The 23,896-nt window shown below is 42.9% G+C and overlaps 1 protein-coding gene across 8 annotated transcripts in view; it reads left to right on the top strand.

The window, feature by feature from the left end:
- U2SURP (U2 snRNP associated SURP domain containing) overlaps positions 1-23,896 on the top strand; it is a 337,154-nt gene that overhangs the window by 241,367 nt on the left and 71,891 nt on the right. For all 8 annotated transcript variants that reach the window (XM_063915979.1, XM_063915980.1, XM_063915981.1 and 5 more), the window contains 3 exons: positions 6,469-6,680; positions 19,262-19,305; positions 21,640-21,744. In XM_063915979.1, the coding sequence (XP_063772049.1) occupies positions 6,469-6,680; positions 19,262-19,305; positions 21,640-21,744 (361 nt within the window). The remainder of the gene's footprint in view (positions 1-6,468; positions 6,681-19,261; positions 19,306-21,639; positions 21,745-23,896) is intronic.

Genomic DNA, 23,896 nt, shown 5'->3' with positions numbered 1-23,896 from the left:
TGTCAGCAGTGTTCTTTCCGGGAGTGGACGACTGGGAAGCAGACTTCCTCAGCAGGCATGACCTCCACCCGGGAGAGTGGAAACTTCATAGGGAAGTTTTTCAACATGATTGTGGACCGTTGGCAAAGACCAAAGGTGGACATGATGGCGTCCCGCCCGAACAAAAACGGGACAGGTATTCCGCCAGGTCATGAGACCTTCAGGCGATAGCTGCGGATGTTCTGGTAACACCGTGGGTGTACCAGTCTGTGTATGTGTTCCCTCCTCTGTTTCTCATAACCAGGGTATTGAGAATTATAAGACATAGAGGAGTATGAACTATACTAGTGGCTCCGGATTGGCCAAGAGGGACTTGGTACCCGGAACTTCAAGAAATGCTCACAGAGGACTAAGGGCCTGGGGAGCTAAGAAGGGACTTGATTCAGCAAGTACCATGTCTATTCCAAGACTTACCGCGGCTGCGTTTGACGGCATGGCGGTTGAATGCCGGATCCTGAGGGGAAAAGGCATTCCATAAGAGGTCATACCTACCCAGGTCAAAGCCAGGAAGGAGGTGACCGCACAACGTCATCACCACATGTGGTGAAAATATGTTGCGTGGGTGAGGCCAGGAAGGCTCCACGACGGAAATTCAACTAGGTCGATTTCTACACTTCCTGAAAACAGGAGTGTTTTGGACCTCAAATTGGGGTTCATTAACATTTAAATTTCGGCCCTGTAGATTTTCTTCCAGAAAGAATTGACTTCAGTTCCTGAAGTCCAGATTGTAAAGGATGTATTGCATATACAGCTTTTTTGTGCCCCTAGGGGCACCGTGAGATCTCAACATAGTGTTGGGATTTCTTAAAATCATATTGGTTTGAACCGCTCAAATCTGTGGATTTGAAATATCTCACATGGAAAGTGACCATGCTGTTGACAAATATCTCACATGGGAAGTGACCATGTTGTTAGCCCTGGCCTCGGCCAGGCGATTGTCAGAATGGGCGGCTTTGTCTTACAAAAGCCCATATTAAAATTTTCCATTTGAACAGGACAGAACTGGGACTCGTCTCCAGTTTCTTCATGAAGGGGTGTCAGCGTTTTCACCTGAAACAACCTCTTGTGGTGCCTGCGGCTACTAGGGACTTGGAGGACTCCAAGTTACTAGACGTGGTCAGGGCCCTAAAAATATATATATATATATATATATATATATATATATATATATATATATATATATATATAGTTAGGACGGCTGGAGTCAGAAAGTCTGACTTGCTGTTTATACTGTATACACCCAACAAGCTGGGTGCTCATGCTTCTAAGCAGTCTATTGCACGCTGGATTTGTTGTACAATTCAGCTTGCACATTCTGTGGCAGGCCTGCCACAGACGAAATATGTAGATGCCCATTCCACAAGGAAGGTGGGCTCATCCTGGGCGGCTGCCCGAGGAGTCTCGGCATTACAACTTTGCCGAGCAGCTACGTGGTCAGGGGAGAACACGTTTGTAAAATTTTACAAATTTTGATACTCTGGCTAAGGAGGACCTGGAGTTCTCTCATTCGGTGCTGCAGAGTCATCCGCACTCTCCCGCCCGTTTGGGAGCTTTGGTATAATCCCCATGGTCCTGACGGAGTCCCCAGCATCCACTAGGACGTTAGAGAAAATAAGAATTTACTTACCGATAATTCTATTTCTCGTAGTCCGTAGTGGATGCTGGGCGCCCATCCCAAGTGCGGATTGTCTGCAATGCTTGTACATAGTTATTGTTACAAAAATCGGGTTATTACTATTGTTGTGAGCCATCTTTTCGGAGGCTACTTCGTTTTGTTATCATACTGTTAACTGGGTTCAGATCACAAGTTGTACGGTGTGATTGGTGTGGCTGGTATGAGTCTTACCCGGGATTCAAGATCCTTCCTTATTGTGTACGCTCGTCCGGGCACAGTACCTAACTGAGGCTTGGAGGAGGGTCATAGGGGGAGGAGCCAGTACACACCATGTGACCTAAAAAGCTTTTTAGATGTGCCCTGTCTCCTGCGGAGCCCGCTATTCCCCATGGTCCTGACGGAGTCCCCAGCATCCACTACGGACTACGAGAAATAGAATTATCGGTAAGTAAATTCTTATTTTTACAGATTACGGATGATCCCGAGCCATCCGTCCCTCCTAAGAAACCAGATAGGTTCAAGCGTCAGAAGGTGGTTAAACAAGTTTTACCTCACTCTGACCACCTAGTGGATATACGTCAGGAACCCTGGGAAAACCCGGGTACCAAGTTTGTGCCTCAAAAGAAGATGCTTGCTCGCTATCCCCTCGCACCAGAGCTTTCTAAGAATTGGGAAACGCCTCCTCCAGTAGACTCACATGTGGCTAGGATGGTGGTTTCCTCAGCTCTACCTGTCACTACCGTCACGTCTCTAAAAGAGCCTACGAATAAATGTGTGGAGGGTTGTCTGAAAGCGATTTACACCCTCACGGGTGCTGCACAAAGGCCCACTATTGCAGCGACATGGGCTGCAGAGGCTATTGAAGCATGGGCCTTGGAGTTAGAAGCTGAAATCTCTTCTGGCCATGCTAGACAATGCTTGTCATATATTGTCACAGCTTCTCGCTATATTAAAGAGGCGGCTTCTGATGCCGGTATTCTAGCAGCCAAGGCCTCTACTACGTCAATCCTGGCTCGCCGGATATTGTGGCTGAGATCCTGGTCTGTGGATCTGGACTCTAGAAAAACCCTGGAGGTACTCCCTTTCAAGAGAGATATTCTGTTTGGGGAGGACTTAAATAAGATAGTGGCTGACTTGGCTACTGCCAAAACTGCCTGTCTGCCAAGTACCGCTCCTTCTGTGTCGAAGGCTAAAGGTACTTCCTTTCGCCCCTTTCGTCCTTCAGGTAAAGCAAAAGGTCAGGCGTACAACAAGCAGGCCCGCACTTCCAAACCTGGTAAGCCAAAGCCCAAAAGAGCCTGGGCGGCCCGTCAGCCAGCTTCCAAGACCGATAAGCCTGGCGCATGACGGGGCGGGCGTCCCCCTGGGGGATCCCAGGGTGGGGGGCCGGCTTCTAGGGTATACCCAGGAATGGTTGAAGACCACTTCAGATGCCTGGGTACGGGAAGTCGTCACTCGAGGTTACGCCATGGCCTTCAAAAACCGACCCCCTCATCGAGTTTGCTAGACAGACGTCACGTTGGACCAGACAAAGGCAAACACTCTACATTCAGTGGTACAGACCCTCCTGGATACAGGAGTCGTAGTACAGGTGCCTCTTGCGCAGAGGGGCCGGGGGTACTAATATCCGCTGTTTCTAGTCCCGAAACCGAATGGGTCCTCCCGGGCCCATTCTCAACCTCAAGGCATTGAACAGGTTTGTGAAGGTTTTCAAGTTCGCTCTATAGTTCTGGCCTTGGAACCTGGGGTCTACATGGTCTCCCTGGATATACAGGATGCTTACCTGCATATTCCTATAGCAGCGTCACATCAGCAATACCTGAGGTTTGCAATTGGCAACCTCCATTACCAGTTTCGGGTGTTACCTTTTGGTTTGACAACAGCTCCGCGAGTCTTCGCAAAAGTCATGGCGGTGATGACGGTGGTACTACGCCGTCAAGGGGTCAGGATACTGCCGTATCTGGACGACTTGTTAATCCTGGCAAATTCCCCAGAACTTCTCCTACGTCATCTAGATATGACTGTCCGGTTTCTACAAGCCCACGGGTGGCTCATCAACTGGAAGAAATCCTCCCTGGTCCCTGCTCAGAGCATGGTGCATCTGGGAGCGCTATTGTACACCCACAACCAGAGGTTGTTCTTGTGTCAGGAGAAAGTCCTGAAGCTTCAGGACAGGATTCGTTGCTTCCTTTCTCGTCCGCAAGTGTCGATACATTCGGCGATGCAGGTGCTGGGCCTCATGGTGTCAGCATTCGACATGGTGGAGTATGCTCAATTCCATTCTCGCCCCCTCCAGAAGCTGATTCTAGCCAAGTGGGACGGCCTCCCTCACCGGATCAGGTCTCACATGATCTCATTGACTACGGAGGTCCGTCTGTCGCTGCTCTAGTGGCTCCAGGACCAAACATTGTGCAGGGGCCGTCCCTTCTAGATATCCAACTGGGTCCTGTTGACGACAGATGCCAGTCTAAGAAGTTGGGGCGCGGTGCTGGAGCAACACTACCTTCAGGGTCGGTGGACCAAGGAGGAGTCCCTCCTCTCGATCAACATTCTGGAATTGCGGGCTGTCTTCAATGCATTGAACCTAGCCCAGCATTTAATTCAGAACCATCCTGTTCAAGTGCAGTCAGACAACGCCACCACAGTGGCTTACATAAATCGTCAAGGCGGCACTCGAAGCCGTCTGGCAATGAAGTAAGTCTCACGGATTCTACATTGGGCGGGACGTTATCTACCGGCCATATCAGCAATCTTCATTCTGTGAGTCCTGAATTGGGAAGCGGACTTTCTCAGTCGTCAGGACGTATATGCCGGCGAGTAGGGCCTCCATCCAGCAGAAGTGTTTCAACTCCTAGTGGAAAGGTGGGGCCTTCCAGACGTAGATCTGATGGCATCTCGACACAATCACAAGGTTCCGGTCTTCGGAGCAAGGACAAGGGGTCCTCAAGCAGCATTCGTGGATGCGCTGGCGGTGCCGTGGAGGTTTCGGCTGCTGTACGTGTTCCCTCCGGTGTCACTCCTGCCCAGGGTAATTCGGAAGTTCAAGCAAGAAAGAGGAATTCTGCATCTCATAGCTCCGGCGTGGCCCAGACGGCGCTGGTTCTCAGACCTGCAGGTTCTATCGTCCGAGCGCCTAATTCTACTTCCACAATGCCCAGATCTCTTCGTTCAGGGCCCCTGTGTCTACCAGGACCTAGCCCGGCTGTCTTTGACGGCGTGGCTCTTGAAGCTTCCGTCTTGAGGGCTAAGGGTTTTTTTTGAGGCGGTCATTCAAACTATGTTGCGGGTCCGGAAACCGGCTTCTGCTCGGATTTACTATAGGGTCTGGCATTCTTACTTTGTTTGGTGCGCATCTAACAATTATGACGCTTCCAAGTTTAGTACTGCCAAGTTGTTGGCTTTTCTTCAGCAGTGCCTGGACTTAGGCCTGCGTCTGGCCTCCCTCAAGGTTCAAATATCTGCCTTGTTGATGTGGTTTCAGAGAAAAATTGCGACCTTACCTGATGTGCATAACTTTACTCAGGGTGTGTTGCGTATCCAACCTCCCTATGTCCCGCCTGTGGCTCCTTGGGACTTGTCGGTGGTTTTGGAGGCGTTACAAGAGTCTCCTTTTGAACCTCTTGGTTCAGCTGATCTTAAGTGGCTTTCCCTTAAGGTGGTGTTTCTGCTGGCTATTACTTCAGCTAGAAGAGTGTCGGATTTGGGTGCCTTGTCCTGTAGTTCCCCATATCTGATATTTCACCGTGACCGGGCGGTTCTTAGGACTCGTCCCGGATATTTACCTAAGGTGGTTTCTTCGTTCCACCTTAACCAGGAGATTGTGGTTCCGGCACTTGTTTCTCCTGATTTGTCTCCCAAAGAGTGGTCTTTGGATGTGGTACGTGCTCTCCATATCTATGTGAAGAGAACTGCTTCTATTAAAAATCTGATTCTCTTTTTGTACTGTTTGGATTTCACAAACGGGGCTGGCCTGCTCACAAGCAAACTTTGGCCAGATGGATTAGAATGGTGATTGCACATGCTTATGTGAGGGCTGGTCTGTCTGCTCCTGCTCACATTACGGCCCATTCTACTTGGTCTGTTTGACTTTCTTGGGCGGCCCGCCGTGGTGCGACCCTTGAACAATTGTGCAAGGCGGCTACATGGTCCTCAGTAAACACGTTCATAAGGTTCTATGCCTTCGATACTGCCGCTTCCCAGGATGCTTCTTTTGGACGCCGGGTTCTTGTGCCCGCTACAGTGCATCCCCTCCCATAAGGAACTGCTTTAGGACATCTCCAATGTCTATCCTTGTGGAGCCCAGTGTACCCCGCAGCAGAAAACGAGATTTATGGTAAGAACTTACCTTTGTTAAATCTCATTCTGCGAGGTACACTGGGCTCCACAAGGCGCCCACCCTGACGCACTTAGCTTCTTTGGGTTGGTATGGCGTTAGCCGCTGACACTTCTCTTGTCGTGAGAGTGTGGTGTATGTGGCTACTAACCGTTGTCGTCTCTTTTCCTGCTAGCGCATTGGGCTGGTTAACAAAAACTGAGCTCCTGTGCAGGGAGGCGGGGTTATAGAGGAGGCGGCGCTGTGCATTCTGGGAACAGTCAAAGCTTTGAGCCTGTTGGTGCCTCGGAACAAGATCCTACTCTACACCCCAATGTCTGTCCTTGTGGAGCCCAGTGTACCTCGCAGAAAGAGGTTTAACAAAGGTAAGTTCTTACCATAAATCTCGTTTTTTCATTCTGGATGATAATTGAAAAAAAAATATATATATATATATATATATATATATATATAAAATACAATTCCTTTAATTTTATTACAGGAAAAATGGTTATGTCTTTTGAAATGAAGCTAGGGTGGGGAAAAGCAGTACCTATCCCGCCACACCCAATATATATTCCCCCGTCTATGATGGAGCACACCCTGCCACCCCCTCCATCTGGTCTACCTTTTAATGCCCAGCCTAGAGAGCGTCTCAAGAACCCCAATGCTCCCATGCTACCACCACCAAAAAATAAGGACGATTTTGAGAAGGTAATTAACGAAACTTAGCAATGTTTTCTCCTCATCAGTGGTGTTGGATACTTATATCTATATATTTATTTTACATACATATTTAAATTATATACTGTATTTCTTCTCCTTGATCACTTCCACTATATACACTTCTAAACCTAATCCACATGTAGTTTAAACAGGTTAGTACGTGTACCCTTGTAGACTAGCCCTTATAAACACAGAATTTTTCTGTTATAATCAAGTGAAAACAATCTTTGTGACTTTCTCTGTTTTGGAAATTTGTTGCCTGCCTAATGTAGCTGTCCGATATCTGGTTGGGAAATAGTCACACTTTACTGCATATGTGTGATCCCAGGGAGTTGGGTTGCTTATAGGTATTGTATTAGTCCCCAGACATACAGAGCTTGGTTAAAATCCTGATGCTTAATTTGAAGCCTAAAGCAATAACCTAAGAGCATAGTGTCGTTATTATATGTACTTACATAGAAACATAAAATTTGACAGCAGATAAGAACCACTTAGCCCACCTAGTCTGCCACCTTTTTTTTTTTTTACCATAAATTTCTCTCAAACCTTATTTGAGCCTTATTTCTTTGTAAGGATATCCTTATGCCTTTCCCATTCATGTTTTAAATTGCTCTACTCTTAGCCTCTACCACCTCTGATGGGAGGCTATTTTACTTGTGTGCTACCCTTTCTGTGAAGTAATTTTTCATCAAATTTCCAGAGACACCCCCCCCCCCCCTCCCCCCTCCAGTGTCAGTGCATGTCCTCGTGTCCTATTACTTCTCTTCATTTGGAGAATGTTCCCCTCCCGGACTTTGTTAAAACCTGTGGTATATTTGAAAGTGTCTTTAATGTCCCCTAAGAAAGGGTTTGACTCCCCGGTAGGTGCGCAAAGTGGTAGGAGCAGCCTATATCCAATGCACAATAGGGGTATTTCCCTTCACCCCCAAAAAATGACTAATAATAGAAAGATATATGGATTGGACAATGGCGCCCTTCTGTCTCTATAAAATACGTATTCTCTATGATTATACAAGAATATACGTTCCTTTATATAACCTGTATCATCAGCATGTAATTAGTCAGGCTACTCTTCTGTCCATACAGCATCCCTTCTCTTGTTCGGTTTTCTCTCCAAATGCCCAGAAATAGAGGAAAATGGACAGGCAATAGTATAATACTGTTTTATTCAATTTAAAACACATCAAATATCCAGTCCAAATAAAAACTGACACACAAGTGATGAGAAAAATCCCAGATAGTGGAGGTAATGTAATTACCGGATAGTAGGAGAACCGATCAAAGTTCTCAAACTCGCATAAGATGTAATGGCAATCACAGGCAGCCACCCGGGTAACAGCTCCCTGGAACCGGCAATAACCCACGTCCACAATCGTCTGGATAGTCCTCCTCACGGCACCGACGTGTTTCAGGTCTATTCCAGACCCTTTTTCAAGGTAAGTGTGTCTCCATACAGTCATCCGGTCTATTTATCCCAACATCCCCCAATCAGAGTGAATTTACAAATTTTTAATCCATATCACCTGTTACAAACATGGCAGCTTACATATAGTTTAAACACGTAGTCATAGTAACCACCTCTATCCTCCAATAGTGTGAAGCCTCATAGTCTCATGACCTTTAGTCATGTGATCCCAGGTCATGTGACTTGTGTCCTTTCCCTTTTCCTGTCAATATTGTGGTATGGGCATTTCCGCCCTTAGTTGACGTTTTCCTCCTAATTCACATTTGTAATAGATGGGCCCGTCATCTTCCCTATTATATATATGGTGATACTCTTAATGTCTATGAGGTATTTCACCTCAGTAACATTGTCTCCTCTCTCCACCGGGTGTATATAACGGGCACCATCCCGTTTCTAGTACTTCCGCCCTTACTCCCGGCGGTCCGTATGTCACATCCGCTGACGTCACCTGGCTGTGTTGTTTGTTCTCGGCGGGATGTTAGTGCTTCCGCCATCCGCAGTGTACGTATTGCCAGTCGCTCCTTTCTTGACTTCCTGGGGCTGGTAGTGTGTGCACTTCCGCCCTTACATGCTTCAGTCCTATATTCCATATCCGCCCTGGATCTGTGACATAAAAATAGGTTGATGGAGTGGGATCATAGCGGTATCCATAGCCCATAGGGAAGAACTTTGCCATAAATGTGGTGGTTCATTGATTTATCCTCCATTTTCAATGGTGGCATAACGTAATGTTTCTTGATGATTTTAACTACAATGTAAATAAAATACATTTTTAAAATATTATTGATAAAAAACCCCATTAATGGGGATGAAAAATCCTTCATATATATAGATAATAAATAAGAAATAAAATACAAATATCATAATAAAAGAAATTTGATTCCTATATGGAAACCTCAACTTATGATGGGACATGAATATACAATAAAACAGTCTGTACGATACATATCTGCATAATAATACGAAAAAAGGTCTATAAAAACCACTTTAGCTCAAAATCTGAGTTTAAACCATGAGGTATCAATGTATTATATTTATAAATAAATTCCATCTCCATTTTCGCCAGGCACTTTGCCAGATCTTTATGCCTGCGACCACTCTCCACCCTTTTGATGCCTACAAATCTTACGATTTGTTTGGGGTCACAGTTATGGTGTTTTTTAAAGTGGCTGGATAACGCATGGGTTTCTAGTCCCCTTCTGATGTTCCTAAGGTGCTCTCCTATCCGTATTTTGACCTGTCTAGAAGTACGCCCGATGTAAAAAAGGTGGCAGGAACATTCAATGGCATAAACCACATTTTTTACGTTACACGTAATAAAATCACGTATTTCGTGGATGAATCCATTAATCACTAAATTTTCTAATTTCTTCCCACTATCCGTGGTGATTTCCCTACATCCCACACAAGACCCGCACCTGTGAAACCCTTTTGTGCTCCTAATGCCTTCTTTTTTCATTGGAGGTAAATCACTTCTCACTAGTGTGTTTTTCAGGTTGGGTGCTTTTTTATAAATGAACAGAGGTTTTTCTGGTAATACACTTTTCAAAACAGGATCTTTCCTCAGTACCCCCCAATGTTTTCTAAATGATTTTTCTATCATTTTATGCTGAACATTATATTGGGTGATAAAAGCATATTCGAACTTGTTGGATGTTTCTGTTCTCTGTTTATCTTCCAATAGAGTTTCACGTTCCAAAAAAATGACGTTCTCCTTCACTTTTTTTAGCGAGGCCGCCTCATATCCGCTGTTTATGAATCTCTCCTCTAGTTGTTCAAATTGTTCCCTACAGACCCCCTCATCAGAACAATTCCGTTTAATTCGTTTGAATTGGCTATTCGGGATGGAATTAAGCCAATTCCCATGATGGCAGCTGTTTCTGTCAATGTAGGTTTGTGAGTCGGTGGGTTTTGTAAATGTCTTGGTACATAGGACACCATCCTTGATATATAGACTGATGTCCAAAAAATTGACTTCAATATTGCTCACATTGAAAGTAAATTCAATATGACACGGATTGTCGTTAAGATAGATACAAAATTTATCAAGTTCTTCCCTTTCTCCTTTCCACAGAAAGAGGACATCATCGATGTACCGCCTCCACGACACCAGGTTCGCCCCAAATGGGTGGGAGTTCCATACAAAGTCGGTCTCCCATTTCCCCATAAAGATGTTGGCATAACTTGGGGCGAACCTGGTGCCCATGGCGGTACCAACCCTCTGTGCAAAAAAATCCCCGTTGAACATAAAATAGTTATTCTCCAGAATGAACCGAACACTTTCAATCACAAATTCCTGAATGTTGGCCTCCATACTACTTCTACTTAGAGAGTCTGCCACTGCCGTGAGGCCAATCTGATGGTCAATGATAGTATACAGCGACTTTACATCAGCTGTCACCATATACATATCGCTTTCCCATGTCAATGTCTGCAGCCAGTTCAAGAGATCTTTTGTATCTCGTAGATGTGATTCGTTCTTCATTACTAATGGTTGCAGATGAAAATCGATCATTTCTGAAAGGTTCGCAGATATTGATCCAATTCCGGAGACAATGGGTCTACCGGGGGGATGCTGTGCGTCCTTATGTACTTTCGGCAGAAGATAAATGACCGGAACTATCGGATCTTTATTCACAATAAACTCCTGCTCTTTTTTCGTGAGCACCTTCAAATCACCGTATTTTTTGCTTAGATCTTCTAGCTTGGTTAGAATTCTTGCTGTGGGGTCTGTTCTCAGCTTCTGATAGGTATCTCTATCACTCAGATGTTTCTCCACTTCAGAGACATACCAACTCCTATCCATCACCACTATACCTCCCCCTTTATCCGCTGGTTTGATGACCAATTCTTGATTGTTCTTGAGTTGTTTTAATGCTTCTCTCTCTTTTACTGTGAGATTGCACTTGACCCCTTTGGTGTTAATACCCTTTAGGTCATCCTGTATAAGTGTGGAAAAGGTCTCAACAAAGTTTCCTTTCATATGTTGTGGAAAAAAGATGGATCTTGGTTTAAAGGGGGTGGTGGCCTCTACACAGAATAGACCTAGGTATCAGAACAGGAATACAGGTCAAGTAAAATTCTGGGATAGAAAAAAACAGGAGGATTACAGCAGAGGACCAATGAGGAAAGAACAATATAATCACCGAAATGAGAGAACGCCAAATAGAGGGGACCACCGAAGAAGAAGGGGCCAATCGAATTACAGAAATAATCCACCAATCGAATATAATGATAGATACTCTCCAATGGAAAGAGAATTCAGAGAGGACCGTTTTTTAGAGAGGGGGAGGAGGGAATACAACCCCCATTAAACTCTAAGATTAAGAAAAACAGGGGCAAAAGGGGGGGGAGGAAGAAACCAAAAAAGAAACCTAAAAGGAAGAAAGCTAGAAATAACACACAACAGGATATAGGAATAATCCCTGCCCCGGTTACCTCTGATGAGGAGGGGAAGAATCAGCAGAAAAAAGAGGGCATTAAAATCTTTAATATCAGCTCTCACAATTTGTCTATATACGAGACGAAAGTTCTCGAGAAGGGAATGAAATACGCCCCCACTACTTCTGTCAATAAATTCTCCACATTCGTTGACATACACAAATTTATCCGGAAATTGTGCCTAAAGAAATTTTTCTTAACAAGAGAATGTACACCGGATATGGATATGAACAATATAGAGGCCACCACCCCCTTTAAACCAAGATCCATCTTTTTTCCACAACATATGAAAGGAAACTTTGTTGAGACCTTTTCCACACTTATACAGGATGACCTAAAGGGTATTAACACCAAAGGGGTCAAGTGCAATCTCACAGTAAAAGAGAGAGAAGCATTAAAACAACTCAAGAACAATCAAGAATTGGTCATCAAACCAGCGGATAAAGGGGGAGGTATAGTGGTGATGGATAGGAGTTGGTATGTCTCTGAAGTGGAGAAACATCTGAGTGATAGAGATACCTATCAGAAGCTGAGAACAGACCCCACAGCAAGAATTCTAACCAAGCTAGAAGATCTAAGCAAAAAATACGGTGATTTGAAGGTGCTCACGAAAAAAGAGCAGGAGTTTATTGTGAATAAAGATCCGATAGTTCCGGTCATTTATCTTCTGCCGAAAGTACATAAGGACGCACAGCATCCCCCCGGTAGACCCATTGTCTCCGGAATTGGATCAATATCTGCGAACCTTTCAGAAATGATCGATTTTCATCTGCAACCATTAGTAATGAAGAACGAATCACATCTACGAGATACAAAAGATCTCTTGAACTGGCTGCAGACATTGACATGGGAAAGCGATATGTATATGGTGACAGCTGATGTAAAGTCGCTGTATACTATCATTGACCATCAGATTGGCCTCACGGCAGTGGCAGACTCTCTAAGTAGAAGTAGTATGGAGGCCAACATTCAGGAATTTGTGATTGAAAGTGTTCGGTTCATTCTGGAGAATAACTATTTTATGTTCAACGGGGATTTTTTTGCACAGAGGGTTGGTACCGCCATGGGCACCAGGTTCGCCCCAAGTTATGCCAACATCTTTATGGGGAAATGGGAGACCGACTTTGTATGGAACTCCCACCCATTTGGGGCGAACCTGGTGTCGTGGAGGCGGTACATCGATGATGTCCTCTTTCTGTGGAAAGGAGAAAGGGAAGAACTTGATAAATTTTGTATCTATCTTAACGACAATCCGTGTCATATTGAATTTACTTTCAATGTGAGCAATATTGAAGTCAATTTTTTGGACATCAGTCTATATATCAAGGATGGTGTCCTATGTACCAAGACATTTACAAAACCCACCGACTCACAAACCTACATTGACAGAAACAGCTGCCATCATGGGAATTGGCTTAATTCCATCCCGAATAGCCAATTCAAACGAATTAAACGGAATTGTTCTGATGAGGGGGTCTGTAGGGAACAATTTGAACAACTAGAGGAGAGATTCATAAACAGCGGATATGAGGCGGCCTCGCTAAAAAAAGTGAAGGAGAACGTCATTTTTTTGGAACGTGAAATTCTATTGGAAGATAAACAGAGAACAGAAACATCCAACAAGTTCGAATATGCTTTTATCACCCAATATAATGTTCAGCATAAAATGATAGAAAAATCATTTAGAAAACATTGGGGGGTACTGAGGAAAGATCCTGTTTTGAAAAGTGTATTACCAGAAAAACCTCTGTTCATTTATAAAAAAGCACCCAACCTGAAAAACACACTAGTGAGAAGTGATTTACCTCCAATGAAAAAAGAAGGCATTAGGAGCACAAAAGGGTTTCACAGGTGCGGGTCTTGTGTGGGATGTAGGGAAATCACCACGGATAGTGGGAAGAAATTAGAAAATTTAGTGATTAATGGATTCATCCACGAAATACGTGATTTTATTACGTGTAACGTAAAAAATGTGGTTTATGCCATTGAATGTTCCTGCCACCTTTTTTACATCGGGCGTACTTCTAGACAGGTCAAAATACGGATAGGAGAGCACCTTAGGAACATCAGAAGGGGACTAGAAACCCATGCGTTATCCAGCCACTTTAAAAAACACCATAACTGTGACCCCAAACAAATCGTAAGATTTGTAGGCATCAAAAGGGTGGAGAGTGGTCGCAGGCATAAAGATCTGGCAAAGTGCCTGGCGAAAATGGAGATGGAATTTATTTATAAATATAATACATTGATACCTCATGGTTTAAACTCAGATTTTGAGCTAAAGTGGTTTTTATAGACCTTTTTTCGTATTATTATGCAGATATGTATCGTACAGACTGTTTTATTGTATATTCATGTCCCATCATAAGTTGAGGTTTCCATATAGGAATCAAATTTCTTTTATTATGATATTTGTATTTTATTTCTTATTTATTATCTATATATATGAAGGATTTTTCATCCCCATTAATGGGGTTTTTTATCAATAATATTTTAAAAATGTATTTTATTTACATTGTAGTTAAAATCATCAAGAAACATTACGTTATGCCACCATTGAAAATGGAGGATAAATCAATGAACCACCACATTTATGGCAAAGTTCTTCCCTATGGGCTATGGATACCGCTATGATCCCACTCCATCAACCTATTTTTATGTCACAGATCCAGGGCGGATATGGAATATAGGACTGAAGCATGTAAGGGCGGAAGTGCACACACTACCAGCCCCAGGAAGTCAAGAAAGGAGTGACTGGCAATACGTACACTGCGGATGGCGGAAGCACTAACATCCCGCCGAGAACAAACAACACAGCCAGGTGACGTCAGCGGATGTGACATACGGACCGCCGGGAGTAAGGGCGGAAGTACTAGAAACGGGATGGTGCCCGTTATATACACCCGGTGGAGAGAGGAGACAATGTTACTGAGGTGAAATACCTCATAGACATTAAGAGTATCACCATATATATAATAGGGAAGATGACGGGCCCATCTATTACAAATGTGAATTAGGAGGAAAACGTCAACTAAGGACGGAAATGCCCATACCACAATATTGACAGGAAAAGGGAAAGGACACAAGTCACATGACCTGGGATCACATGACTAAAGGTCATGAGACTATGAGGCTTCACACTATTGGAGGATAGAGGTGGTTACTATGACTACGTGTTTAAACTATATGTAAGCTGCCATGTTTGTAACAGGTGATATGGATTAAAAATTTGTAAATTCACTCTGATTGGGGGATGTTGGGATAAATAGACCGGATGACTGTATGGAGACACACTTACCTTGAAAAAGGGTCTGGAATAGACCTGAAACACGTCGGTGCCGTGAGGAGGACTATCCAGACGATTGTGGACGTGGGTTATTGCCGGTTCCAGGGAGCTGTTACCCGGGTGGCTGCCTGTGATTGCCATTACATCTTATGCGAGTTTGAGAACTTTGATCGGTTCTCCTACTATCCGGTAATTACATTACCTCCACTATCTGGGATTTTTCTCATCACTTGTGTGTCAGTTTTTATTTGGACTGGATATTTGATGTGTTTTAAATTGAATAAAACAGTATTATACTATTGCCCGTCCATTTTCCTCTATTTCTGGGCATTTGGAGAGAAAACCGAACAAGAGAAGGGATGCTGTATGGACAGAAGAGTAGCCTGACTAATTACATGCTGATGATACAGGTTATATAAAGGAACGTATATTCTTGTATAATCATAGAGAATACGTATTTTATAGAGACAGAAGGGCGCCATTGTCCAATCCATATATCTTTCTATTATTAGTCTTTAATGTCCCCTATTTCCCTTCTCTGCTCCAAACTATACGTATTGAGATTTTTTAGTCTTTCTGGGAATGTTTTGTGATGTAGGCCATGCACCATTTTTGTTGCCCTTCTTTTTACAGTCTCTAATGTATTTATATCCTTTTGAAGATATGGCCTCCAGAATTGAACACAGTAGTCTAGATGAGGCCGTATCAATGACCTACACAGTGGCATTATTACTTCTTTCTTTCTGCTGCTGATTCCTCTCCTTATGCAGCCAAGCATCTAACAAACCTTCCTCATTGCTTTACCTGCCTTTAAAGGGCCCAGTATGCTAGGAAGATAATGCCCGATTTCATCCGATTTCGGGCATTTGGCCCGATATAGCGGATGAAATCGGGCATTTTGGAGGTATTTCTGATTCGCATTCCCGTGAGCATCGGATCCTCCAGATTGAATGTGCTGCACATTCAATCATGTCCGACCCCGTAGGCATGGCTGGGATCGCCCAAGATGCATCGTATGCAAAAGGACAGCATATGATGTATCTTGGGCGATCCTATCCTCCGAGAGGTTGCCAGGGTGATCGCCTGCGACATGTCAGACGGACATGTCGGGTAAGTGTATGGGGCCCTTTAGTCACCTGAAATAGTGACTTCTAGATCCCTTTCCTCCTCAGTAGCTTCCAGTATAGTACCATTAATACTATCTTTAGCCTTAGAATTTTTGAGACCCAAGTGCATGATTTAGCATTTTTTGGCATTGAACTGTAATTGCCACTTCCTTGACCAGTCCTCTAGTCTACCCTCAACCATTTGTTTTACCCCACCTGGTGTGTCTTACCCTGTTGCATACCTTGTACTTGTTTATAAAATACAATCACTGCCACATTTACTGCTAATGCAGTACTACTCCTGCAGTAGGGGGACACAGTGAGTTATACTTTACCCATGTAGACAGGTCATTCCTCTGGTTGTATATTGCCATGCATGTGGGGTGGATGCATTCCCTTCTGCCCTTGCAGATTTTAAATATTTATTTGTTTTAATAATTGTAATTATTTCTGTTGAAGTAATGGGCACTGCCTAAGCTGTACAGGAGAGTGAGACAGGCTGGTGTTACTGCACACCCTCCACAGTCACCCCCTCCTATCATGGGAAACCTTTTTCCACAGCAACAGCTGTTGGTTCAAGTGTTGGTTCTCAACTGTAGACCAATGCAGCATTGCCGTTCTCCCTGTCCTAGTCTGCAGTTATTTCTGGAATGTCTTAGTAGCAGATACTTAATAAAGGGAAGTAAGGACAGCTTCATTCAGCATTTAAAAATGACAATTGTGATGAAAAGCAGACCTTTGTTAAGGTGCAAGTAATTAAGTGTTGTTGAGCTAAGTACACACTGTCAAGATTTTTTTTTTTTTTTGGTCGGCCCAACAATTGCCCATTTATTTCTGGAAATTGTAGGTCCCATTATCTCAGCTACACACATCACACTGCATTTGCATATGTCCACCCACAAGGACCATGACATGGTGACATGAAAACATGTGAAATATGGGCAGAATATTGAGAATGTGCACACACTGCTTGATATCTGGGGTTTTGCCCAAGATGTTTGGTTTGGGAGGACAGATCGGAAAATCGATTGTTTGTGTGTGCAAGATTTTTCAGAATTATCGGCGAAACGCTGAAACGATCGTTTGTACACACACTATACAATAACTTTGGTTGTTCTCCCCGATTATTGGCAAATCGGGCCAATAACTGTATAGTGTATACCTAGGTTCAGGGACAACCTGGTTGGTAGGTGCAGGACCAATCTGCTTCTCCACACATAACACAGACCTTTTTGATTGGAAGCCTTTCAAACACTGATTTATGCAAGAGAGTGTTTGCGTATCTCAGGGGCATTCATCCCAGAACCTACCTGTGCTTGTTCTCCAATTCAGTTCAAGGACATTTTGGGAAAGGTTAAGGGCTGACTACAGACTGCTTGCTTCCCAAAGAACATTCATCTTATTTCCCTGTTAATTAAACTCATTGGAAATGTTTTGGCTGAATTTGATTGTCAACTCTTTTCCTGAAAGAGGAAGGCGAAACATGTATGTTAAATTGGTTGCTTTTTATTGCAGGGTTTTACTTTTGAGAATTGCAAACTGTATTCTTTGCAGTTTCATTTATTTAAAATATCACCACAATACACAAGTTCGTATCTGGATCCATAGCAGATTATATCGCAAATGTTCAGTGAAATTTCCTGAATTTTTGACCAGGGCTACATTTATTGCCATTCTCAATTTACAAAACCAGATGCCGTGCTCCCTTTTTAAGAAAGAAACCATGACACTTGCTCCCTACAATGTCAGTGCCCTGGAAACATTTAGCGGTCTCTGAGCCCTGGACATTGCTACTTTAGGACAAGGAAATTAAGTGTCCAGATGGACAATGCCACAGCAGAGGCTTATCTGAAACATACGCCAAAAAGCAGATGCTTTTATGGCTTTGGGACTATCATGGCAATTTACATTCCAGAGGTGGACAACGGAGAAGCTGGACTTTCTGAGCCATCAAATGAATGGACACATTATTCTGAAGTTTTCATGGCCAGAAATATGTATTGGTGCTGTTTGCAAATGTATTTTTGAATGGAGTGCTTCCTATTCTGTTCCTCTGTTTTTCACACATGGAAGATGACTTGGGATGTCCCTGAGATTATATTTTCCCTTATTCTCCATAAAATAGCTTCCATCCAAACAAAGCGGTCTTGGTACATTACTATCCTTCCTCCCTAAAGTGGTCTGTGGTTTTGAGACTCCTTAGTAGTTTATTTGTTCCTTCCATCCTTGTACTCTAAAATCCACTTGCAGGGTTTTTATATTTGCCACTAAATCACCTCCTCCAAGGCTTAGACATAGAACAACTTAGTGATACGTTACTTTTCTCGTACTGCTTGCTGTGTTATAAATTGGAGAGGTGGACATGGAAGATATTTTATGGAGAATAAGGGAAAAGAACATCATCTCAGAGACATCCCAAGTCATCTGCCAGGTGAAAAAAACAGAGGAATAGAATAGGAGGCGTAAGGAAGGGATTGCAGAATATGACACACTCCATGCAAAAATACATTTGCAAACTGCACTGATACATAGATGGTGCAAAATCTTGGATGACACAGTGAACATTACAGTGGAAGGGGAGGGTCATTTCTCCTGCCCCACAACCTGTTTCCTGACATCCTCAAAGTAAAGTACAAAACAATAAGTACAAAATCCCCTTATAAACTAATGATTCCAGTAGTGTATATTTGCTACTGAGATTTTGTCTTGAAATTACATTTCAGGAAAGACGATATGGCTGTGGTAACTTGGAGTTCCGTTCCAGATGTAATATATCCTCTCTTACTGCTCATATGACATGTTTTACCTTGGCCATCACTATCAGTGAAGCCATTTTTCCTGTTATCCCAAAGCAATCCTATTTTAACCAAGCTCTGTATATGTTTCTAGCTGTGATCTTTTTTTTTTTTTTTTGCCACTGACTGCTAAGGTGAAGGACCCCACAAGCATTTTAGACATGAGACAGTTGTCCAAAAATACATTGGAGCATAGACTGTTGCCTCATAGCAGTATTTGTAATGTTATTGCCTGTCCAGTTTCCAGTGTAGTACCTATCTGCTGCCTTAATGTGTATAATGTCAGGGCGTTCCAGCTGTCACCCACTTTGTGGGCACATTCCTTGTATCATGATAGTATGACTTTCAAGCAGTGCCTGCACAAATTTGTACTAGATGTTTAGTGTTTAATTGAATATGTATATTTTTTTTGCTTGTTACTTGTTAACAATACTCACATATTCTATGTTTATTATCTGATGTGACTTCATATACAGACTCTGTCGCAAGCCATAGTCAAAGTGGTTATCCCAACAGAAAGGTACATTTTTTTTTCTTTATTATTACTCATTTGACTTTAGAAAATATCCCCCAAGAATTACAAATCATTGGTTGGTGGTCTTGAGGAGGGTGATTGGGGCTTCACTGAGCAACAGTTCATTAATGGCCATCCGTTATTACTACTCTGCACAGTATATATTTTAATTAGTGCTAATTAGCCGTTAATGATTACTGCAGTGGGGATTATGCACCTTAAGTACATATTTATAATTAAAGCAAGTTTACAGCTGATATGTTCATCAGGCTTCACTGTTCTAGTAATTGTTACTAAAAAATATTCAGATTTTTATATATATATATATATATATATATATATATATATATATAATAATTCCTTATTCCTTTACTTTTTCTATAGAAAGAATATAATGTGCCGATGGTTAAACTCCCACATTTCACGTCCTTTTCCCTATAATGCTTCAACTAATCACCATTCGTAAATGTATAGACTACTTGATGTGGTGTTCTTGGAATTATTCATGTAATGTAAAGGGGCCTACACACTGGTCAATATATTTGAAAGATATGAAGGATGTCGTTAATAAATGAACGATAAATCGTTCATATATTTCAGTGTGGATACTTCAATGATGAACGATGCGCATGCCCGCAATCATTCATCGTTTAACGATCATCATTTAAACATGCCAGTCAATTTGGACTAGATAGAAGTCTGTACTCTGATATTGTCCAAATTGGCCATCAATATCGTCCAGTGTGTAGATTTTAAATCGTTGGTGGAAAAATTGTCAGATTATATCGATGATTGATAGTATCGCCAACATCGTCCCCCGTGTAGGCCCCTTTAGGCCTCAGTTGGTCAGAGCTAGGTCAGGGTGGTACACACTCTTGCTCAGTGAAGTGCAGTCTTCTCTTCAAGATGAAAAATACAACCTTAAATTATTCACTCAAATTCCCATTGACCTTTGACATTGGCCTTGGTGAGCAACACCACAGCTGAACTGTCTGCGGCAGCGGGGGACCAGGAAAACATCCAGGGAAGGATTGGGAAAGTATTTTGACCAGACATTGGTACGATCGACTCCAATAAATGTGGTTGTTGTTATAATTAAAGCACTTGACATAACTTTTGGCCAAAACTTAGCTTCCACTTTTATAATTGTAATTTATAGCACTTTTCAGTCTTATCCATTTGTACTACGCTACAGTATTTCTCCCCTAACAAATGCAATTACCCTTTAAAGATAAAACGTGATTTGGAATATGATGCAGACTTGTAGGGAAGCATATAAGTTAGCATGGAAGAAAAAAAAGTCAAAGCATAAATTGGCCTCACTTTTATCTGTATTGGTGCTCCACTGGAAATTACCAGATTAAAGTATGCACCACTGTGCTGTACGTTGTGCTTCTCTTTCATAGTTGGTAATTACTATTTATTTTATTTTTCCTTTTGTTTTGGATTTGTTTGTAATATATATATATATATATATATATATATATATATAAACTTAAATAGGCATACATGTCTTTCTACTGGGCTTTATTTGCCCTATTTCTGTTTACTGTTTGTTTTTGACACCTAATTTTTTTATGGCAATCTTAGTTAAATCCCTTTTCTATTGTAAACTCTCATCTGTGGGTCTTGGCCTGTAAATGAAAAAAAAAATCTATATGTATGGAAGCTAATATCCTTCTGTTATTGGAGAACGTTTGTTTTCTTAAATATATTCCATTTTTGGTTTTGAGTGATGCATTTTGTGTGCTTGTTAAGAGCCAACTATACTGTAGTTAAAAATGACATTGTACATAAAATTATTAAGGATTAATAAAGGGTTATGGAGACCTCCAATCCCAACGGTATCTTAAATAGTGACAGAAGGATTTTGCTTATGCGTTTCTCCTCCGTCTTTCGTAGGAAACGTTAATTTAAGCCGTTCTTTTAAAAACTGAGCATAGTACTTCTAATTAAACACTTTTGGTTTAATGGTGTCCATTTAGCATGTTGTGTTTTTTTATTTTATTTTTTTAGCTTATAGTTGTCTCCAACATTCATGTTACATGACCCTGTAGATAAAGACTTCACTTTTAAGCCATGATATAACTTTTTTGCTGTGGTAGCCAAGAAGGTATTCTGTTTTCCATGCTTCAGTGGGACTGATCCTTTAGCTGCTGTAGGACCTCACTGGCCTAGCTTGCATTACACAGTCTATTCAACAGCGCGTTTACACACATTCTTACCCTTCATTTTTATGTAGTATTGCAGTGTCTCGATTAACCAGTATAGGACTTAGGTGAAGTGCAACTAGTAGGTAGGGTGTGAATACATTTTTCTTTAACTGTGCTGTCGTTGTAGGAATTTACTCGCTCTGATACATCGCATGATCGAATTTGTGGTGCGTGAAGGGCCAATGTTTGAAGCTATGATCATGAACAGAGAAATCAACAACCCAATGTTCAGGTACAGATTTTCGCTGTCTCCCACTGCCACCAAAAATGCTGTGATGTGCGCCCTGTATTTCTCCAATAATATCTCTTTGGTTATACTCATACATATGAACTAACAATTACCTTCTTTCACATTTTCATATGTACTACCCAAACCCCCCCCCACCCCAACCGCCGCGTTTTCGCCCCATAGGATATCGGCATCTTTTTATGGCGACACCCTATAGAAGCCTAAGTGATTTTTGCCGCCGCCCCCCGCAGCTCACGACGACCCCCCTCCCCCCGGCATACCCGTGTGTCACTGAGCTGCTGTTGGTGCGGCCCTCCTTCTCCCCCTCAGCACAGCCTTATCTACTTCCGGCTGCAGGGGAGAGGAGGAGGAGCCCGGGGGCTCCCTGCACACGTCACCTCCCGGGTATGGGAGGTGTCGGAGACCCGTGCTGACCCCAGCCGACTCCTGCAGACATCATCGCGGGGGTCTCCTATACCGCATTGCTATGCTAATCGCATATGTTAGTACATATGCGATTAGTATTGCTGCGGTAGGTGGCGAGGGGCGGCGATGACATATAGTACATCCCGCCCCAAATGTTCTAGCCCTTCCCCTCTAACTCAACTGACCTGCTGAGAACTGTTTTGCTATCTGCCTGCTGTAGCTTGGTGCTCCATCTATTGCCTGCTGTTAGCATTTATTTGATACACTCCCACTGGTATTACCTCAGCCGCGTGCTAATACAGTCTATAAGCTGCTGTCAGCCACCTCTTCTCTTCTGTCATCTTCTGTGGGTATTTAGGTGCTTTGTTTAGGGATATTTTCGTCTGTCTTGTCTGTATACAATAGACGCATGCAATGCAGATAACCACTCTGTCTTCCCTCCTCTTTATTATAGCATTAAATTGATGTGACTCCACGCGGCGCTGCTTACTACCATCAGACAAAATGCTTACACAATACAATATTGTAGAGTTCGAATCTTACAGATGGTTGATTTTGTGCATAACTAAAATACAAAAAACATACAGAACATAGTGCAACTCTGTTATAAAACAAAGGATGTTTTTTATTTGCTCGGTCCCACTCACATAAAGATGTATTATTATTGCGTGTAGATAATCACAATGTGGAACGAGCAGCTGTCACTCAGTAGAAGAATCCTCATTCATCTATTGCTTGAAAAAGAAATAATGATAATAGTGCAGCACCGGCTTTTGTAAAACACAAGTATTTAATTATAAAATGCACTCACAAACATTGAGTAAAAAACAACATATAAGAGATTGAAGACACTCCTGTGGAATGGACTGCTGCTGAAGGAAATCTTAGGGCATAGTCACGCAAAGTCACGATATTTAGGCGTCTCCACCGACTTCGAATCGCAGCTCCAGTCCACCCGTCCTTGTCCTCACAAACTCCCTGCTTTAGCGTTTTCGGACTTACGTTCTTCCTCCGAAGCATCCTCCTCTTATTATGTTTGGGAAGGGGGATGTGTTCAGGGCTAAGCCTGGAGGAGGGATGGCGGTAAGGTTTTTTAGGATTTTTTTCAAATGCCAGGCCACATTTCCTTGTGCCCAATCTGGTTCAGACACCCCATGCGCAGCATGTTAGGCAAAGGACCAGCATCCACGCATGTACATAAGCAGCTCGCCTTGCTCTCCAAGGAGCCGAGTAGAGATGATCTCACCACTCCATACCGGTCCTGACCAGGGCGGCATGCGTTAGTTGATAAGGTTTTGACATCCTAGAAAAATACTTCTAGACAATTTGTTGTTTACTAGGAAGAGGAAACTGTTGCAAGAGTGGACGTAAGCCTTATTTTATGGTTTTCTGGTTTTGAGCTAAGGCCTTCTGTGGAGCCTAACTCAAGGACCATATGTTTCATGTATCAAGCAGTATAAAGAGTCAAGAAGTTGCCCATAGAAACCAATCATATTCAAAGTAGTATATAGCAGAGTTTAGTTTAGCTGGCCCTTGTGTGTGTTGTAGCCATAATACTAAGGCCAGGTACAACCTAAATTTAGCACAGCTACAATCATCCACACTGACATGCGGGGGGACACCCAGCACAGGGCTAGTCCGCCCCGCATGTCAGGCGATCGCTGGGCTACGACAGCCGTCGGCTGTCTGGCATGCGCCGGCGCATGCGCACTTCTGACCTGATCGCTGT

This window comes from Pseudophryne corroboree, chromosome 4 (assembly GCF_028390025.1).
Source record: "Pseudophryne corroboree isolate aPseCor3 chromosome 4, aPseCor3.hap2, whole genome shotgun sequence".
NCBI lineage: Eukaryota > Metazoa > Chordata > Amphibia > Anura > Myobatrachidae > Pseudophryne > Pseudophryne corroboree.
This window is presented reverse-complemented; position numbering and strand designations above follow the sequence as displayed.